The sequence below is a fragment of the Notothenia coriiceps genome, unplaced genomic scaffold (assembly GCF_000735185.1).
Source record: "Notothenia coriiceps isolate Sejong01 unplaced genomic scaffold, NC01 NC01_scaffold00005787, whole genome shotgun sequence".
NCBI classification, from domain to species: domain Eukaryota; kingdom Metazoa; phylum Chordata; class Actinopteri; order Perciformes; family Nototheniidae; genus Notothenia; species Notothenia coriiceps.
In genome coordinates, this window is record NW_011338488.1 from 501,399 (window position 1) to 507,408 (window position 6,010).

Sequence of the window (6,010 nt, forward strand, 5' to 3'; positions counted from 1 at the left end):
TGGAGGAGTTTGTACAAGTTGTAATATGTGCTGCTAGTTGCTAAGCTTTACATATATTCTCTCCTACTTCAGTCAGAAGAGTTCAGCATATCTGGAGAATGAGCCGGTGGTGCTCGACCCTCGCCAGAGGCCACGCCGGTTACAACCACACACGAACACACATAACAATGTGCGCGGACACATTCTTTACGTGGCCCAGTAAACAGTCAGAGGAAGTATGCCGCATACAGCTGCCAACGCTGTCATTTCTTATCGTAATCAAATTCATCGTTGGGTTTTGATTTTACCAGGGCAGCTTTCATACCAGGTCCTCTTCAACTGTATGGGATGGAGAGCCTCTTAGAAACGAACAATTTGTCTCATTTCAAAGATTATCTTGATTTGCTTTAACCCTTAGTTTCTGATACTCCAAAGTGCTTTACACTAACATGGTCAACATTAACACATTGCACCACACACACACATCAACACACACACACAACACACAACCACACAACACACCATCCCACAACACACACACACACACCCACCACCAGCACCACACAACCACACACCACAAAACAGCACACACCAACACACACACACCACAACGGTGTTGGGGTTCAGTATCTTGCCCATGGACATTCGTATGTGCTGCCGGTGCGCTCCACCATCTCCTGATTCGCAATAACACACGCCTGACTCATGTGTGGACAGGTAAACTAATAATCAAACCTCCTAATTAGAGTTACAGACCCTTCTGCTACAATTGCAGTTTACTGATAAGAACCCACCCGCATCCCCAGTTTACCAGCATGACAAAAAAGGCGAAGAGGTCTGTCCCTCTAGAAAACCCGATCATTAAAAGGCAGATATCTACGCTACTTATTCCCTGACTGAACACCTCTTCCGTTCAGAACTTCATATGTAGAGATTGTTGCCGCCTCTTTCGCAAATATACCCATGCACGACAGGCATGCCAAAAAGGACCACGTAGGGTGGTGTTTAGTCCGGCTAGGCCAGTATCATAGAAGAGCACTGTGGCCTACGATTTATGATTCCACTGGCTTAAACTCCGTTCACCAGGTATTCACTGCTTGGGTCGGCACAAGACACCACAGCAGGAAGAAACCGTCATATTGCCTCCGAAAGCCTCCTCAGGTTCTGCCGTACCGGACCTTCTTCTACACTGGCAGCCTCTCCCAGCAGCACGCTTCAGAACTTCAACCCGGCTGCCTCAGCTCAGCTACATCCAACAGTAACCCGAGGGGTCACAGACCGCAGGGGCCCGCTGCCCCTCTCACTATCTCTATAGCCTTCTACCTTCTCCTCTGTTATGTGACCGGCACGAACTCAGTGGTCGGTACCGCTCACTACAGTACATTTCTCAAGGAGCCTACTGTAAAATGTTGAGGTATCTTGTACCTCCTGAGATTTCAATGTCCTTGCTGACTACTGTACTTTTACCCCATACATTCTCCCGAGGTAATGGCTGCGTACTTTTACCCACTACCATGTAATAGTTTAATACCTTTAGTTACTTTACAGATGTCGCGCACTGCTCGACCTCGTGAAATACAATCATACCGTCGCTCAATCAGACTTTAGTTCCACCTGGAGTAATCCGCTCACCCCTGCCAGTCACCAAAGTCATTCAAACTAGCTGCACCTTTACCTAGCTTGGAGAACACTTCATGATCTATCATTATAAAACATATCATATATATTATTCTGAAATGGACCAATCTGCACAATGACTACTTTTACTGTCGCTACTTTCACTATATTTTGATACTAATACTTTTCTACTTTTACTTGAGTAAGATTTTAAATGCAGGACTTTTACTGTAACAGGGTATTCCTACACTCTGGTACTTCTACTTTTATTCAAGTACAAGATCTGAGTAATTCTACTTTTACTCAAGTACAAGATATGTGTACTATTGCCACATCTGGAAGAGACTAACAAATAAAGCTGTGAGCTGAGAAGTTGTTGCTATGGAGACGAGCGGGTGCGTTGAGACATCCTACAGCTCCTTCATCTGTCCTTCTTGTTCCTGTATTTCTGTAGACAGGACCGGGACATAGAGCCTGAGGACTTCCAGCGGTACACAGAGAAGGTGCAGACGTCCCTGCAGGACTGCCCCGTCCAGCGGCCCCCTGCTGCTCTGCTGTCCAGGCACAGGGAACATAGTTCTAGAGCCAGACAGAGCATGTCACAGAAGGTAGGACCGAAGAGTGCTGGACAACTGTCATTCTTCATTTTGTTGCTATGATCTGTGTCATCCTGACATTCAAAAAACCCTCTCATAGGTCAGCAGGGAGTCCAGCCTCCCCCTGGGCCTGATGGAACTGAGGAGTGGTGAGCAGGAGCCGTCCGAGCTCAGTATGGAGACCTGCTATCTCTCTTCAAGCCCAAGGGCAACCCGTCAAGCCTTCCACTACGGTGGCATCGCCAACAGCAGGCAGCACCTCACAAACCTCCCGGAGTCCCTCTCTGAAAGGTTTTTAAGGAACAGAACCTACCTCAGGGTCACAAGTGTTCACAGCTCTTTCTTTCTGAACACAGTGCTTAATGCGACTATCTTCTCACAGGTCCCACTTCTCCTTGTCCCTGAAGACCAACTCATCGTTTGGCCTCATCTTTTATGTATCTGACGTCCAAGAGGACAACTTCATGGCACTGTTCCTGGCCCACGGGAAGCTCGTATACACTTTCAATGCAGAAGAGCAAAGAGTCAAAATCAGGAGCGAGGAGAAATACAATGACGGTGCATGGCACAATGTAAGTGTGCCGTCAAAAGTGAGTGGATGCATGTTTAGCCATGAAGCTGACGACCTCCTCTCTTCTCCTGTTGCAGGTGGTTTTTATCCGTGATGGGATTATGGGCCGGTTGATTATTGATGGGCTCACAGTGCTGGAGGACAGAGCTCAGGGAAGCAATGTCTCCTGGCATGTCAGCAGTCCCCTGTTCGTGGGAGGGGTTCCTCCTGGGAGAGCCCAAAAGAATATTCAGGTATGGATGCAAGTTTTTGTTGAAGAGATTAAACCATGAACACAGCGTGGGTCATTTGTAGCATGAAAATTCAATCAAGTTCTCTTGCACCGAATAAAAAGGCTAACCTTTGACAAGTCTCTCTAAATTATGACCCATTGTGTCTACCGGACATATATGGTTATACTGGCAGACATCCAGACACCCAGCTGTGCTCAGCTCAGGCTGCTCTACTCGTGTCACTCGGTTATTTTTGGAAAACACGTGATGGCCGGCTGATTACGACATTTCCGCATGGTTTTCAAAGTAAGAGCATGATGTTTTTGTATTATAATGAACAGCGGAACGTTAGATGCATTCTTTATCACCATCATCATCATGTTATAGTGATACAGTTAGTTTGTGTTAGTTTATTGGTTCAATTCAGCATATATCGAGCACATTCGTATGCATTGTTGTTGAAGTACAGGCTACCCCACTTTCGGGTCCCGGGGGAGCAGCAGGCAGCGAAGCAGCCCAGAGATAACTCTTTCTTCATTGTTTTCGTGTATTCAGTCAAGCAGGTCAAAGTTACAAAGCACTTCACATCTTATTAATCGGCCTAGTTTTACCTTACCAGTGCAGTGGTAAGGTGAGTTTGCAAATCTTTTAAATGCATTTGTGGATGGTGTTTTACATTTACAAATCACATATTTACAAACAAATTATTTTTATGTTCACACAAATAATTATGAGATATATTTAAGCCCATACGCTAGCCTCTTTAGCTCATGCTAAACATCAGCAATTTACGCTTACTTGTAATTGCTTAAATGTAACAACATTAGCATAAATAAATAAGAGTCATGTCTGATTGAGTATTGTTTCATACCATATCCATCTTAGTTAGTTTACTTTAGCCACCTCTGGAAATTGTCATAGATTACTGTATTGGGTACAACCCTTTGGATGTGTTTTATTTCCTAATTATTCAACTATTTATTTGTAAGAGAAACCGACTTTTGGGTAACCAGGGCCTCTATTTGAGTGACAGCTATGAAAGGGGGACACAGGGGGGATGACAGGCCCAGTATATGTGATGTCAGCTCTACCAACTGAGCTACTGTACACGAGGGCCCTCCCTATGAGTTTATAGACTAACCAGTCTGAAATTGGTCCCCATGTGTTTCCCTTCAGAGAAACTCTGCATACAGCTTCACCGGCTGTTTGAAGAACCTGCAGCTCGATGGCCAGTGGCTGTCCTCGGTGACAGAGACTTTTGGGGTCACCCCATGCTTCGAGGGACTTTCTGAGGCGGGAACATTCTTCTCAGAGGAAGGAGGATACGTCCTGCTTGGTAAATTTATAGTACTTTTAAAAAATGTAATACAAAAGACATCTTAGTTGTCACATTGCATACATGTAAAGTTTGCACAGGGTTGTTTTTGTGGAAACACCATGTACATTGGGCAGAATCTATTTTTAAACTAAACATCTGGTATATTACAGGGCGCATTAGATTTCCTTCTGGAAAACTCAAAGCCCCTCTAGCTGACAGACTGAGAGGCTGATAACTACAGCTCAGTGAGGTAAAGGACTCTCTCAGTGTTTAGATAGTTCACTTTAGTCTAAGTTATCTCAGTGGGTCTCAAACGTTTTGATCACAATTTATGTAAACACATATTTCCAAGGCACTCCTTTACAATTATTGGGACAAACAGGTTTGAAATCATTTCAATGTATACTATAGGACAGTAAACCAAAATTATTGTTTAAAACTGGAGGGATACAAAAATTGCTAAATTACTAAATAAATGTTTACTAGGTAAAATAAGATATGAATGAACAACAAAAATAAAATGTGTTCCATTTATTTGTTATTGGCTATGGTAGGCTATTGGTTATGTTCACATACTTATTTGATTATTAAAATGTAAACCGATCTTTTTCGTATGGGTGTTTTATAGTTGTACCCCCATATCTAGCCTCTAGTAATTGTGTGCTCAAAGTGCACCAGATTGAAGCATTTTACTTTAAAATGTTCAAACATTTATTTCCGGGTGGTGATGTCCACCCTCCAATTCAAACATGTTCATACAATACTGAATACATTTTGAAGTCTTTTTGATGTAAATTACCTATGTCAATAAGTTTCTGTTTTTGTAGTGTATTTGTCTTTTGTAGAGATTTTTCATTTATTCTTTATATATTCCATAGGGAGGGAGGGGGGGGCGCCAGCTAAAATCTCGCCTAGGGCATCAAATTGGCTAGAACCGGCCCTGCATATACATAGAGAGAGATTAGTAGGGTGAGGGAACATGATACCCTCACTGCAACTGTGGTGAAGTAGTGTATCTGCTGAGGAGGGAGGGCAGCAGGTGGGGAATAAAAAGCCCCTAGGAACTAGTGAGCTGATCTGCAGCTGTTGAACAAGAGAGTCATTTCACACGTGCACCACAGAGAAACAGGGCTGATTCTATAAAAATGGGAAGCCCTGAATCATCAATCAAGGGAACCTCCGGCCCTCCGGGCCGTATACGGACCGCGAGACCATTTAATACGGCCCTCGAGGTAATTCATAAACACACGCACAAAATAAAAAAATTAAAAGAAATCTAGACCGCAAAAGAATTAAACAAGCGAGTGCCTGTTTTTCCTGGCCAAGGTCAGGGTCCTTGAACACAACACGAGCCTAACGTGTCATCGCCTGGTATATGTCTTGTCTGACAGGGGTGTAGGGTGTAGTGCTCATGGAGAGCACCAGAACGCCACTCCGGCAATTCAAAAATTGCAGTACCCATAAGGAGCTGTACACATGCCGCAGTTTTTGCGTGGCTGTGTCTCTAGTTGTAAGCCCATTGGCGATCCGTTCATCTGTCATACTGATCATACACTCAATAACTTTGTTGTTATTAGCATCTGGTTAGCTAGCTATGCTAACGAATATAAGAAGCTTTTTCTACCACCAGTGAGGCAAAGGCACATCTTTATATGATCATTATTTTGTAAAAAAAATAAGAGAATAAAGTAAACAGGTATAAAATACTATATGACAG

General features: G+C 43.6%; 1 protein-coding gene across 1 annotated transcript in view; it reads left to right on the plus strand.

The window, feature by feature from the left end:
- The window catches only part of LOC104943210 (laminin subunit alpha-4-like), a 19,769-nt gene extending 15,396 nt beyond the window's left edge, over positions 1 to 4,373 (plus strand). The window contains 5 exon segments of the mRNA XM_010768548.1: positions 2,051 to 2,204; positions 2,293 to 2,483; positions 2,575 to 2,764; positions 2,841 to 2,996; positions 4,152 to 4,373. Coding sequence (XP_010766850.1) covers positions 2,051 to 2,204; positions 2,293 to 2,483; positions 2,575 to 2,764; positions 2,841 to 2,996; positions 4,152 to 4,358 — 898 coding nt within the window. The 3' untranslated portion in view covers positions 4,359 to 4,373.
- Positions 4,374 to 6,010: the final 1,637 nt, after the last annotated feature.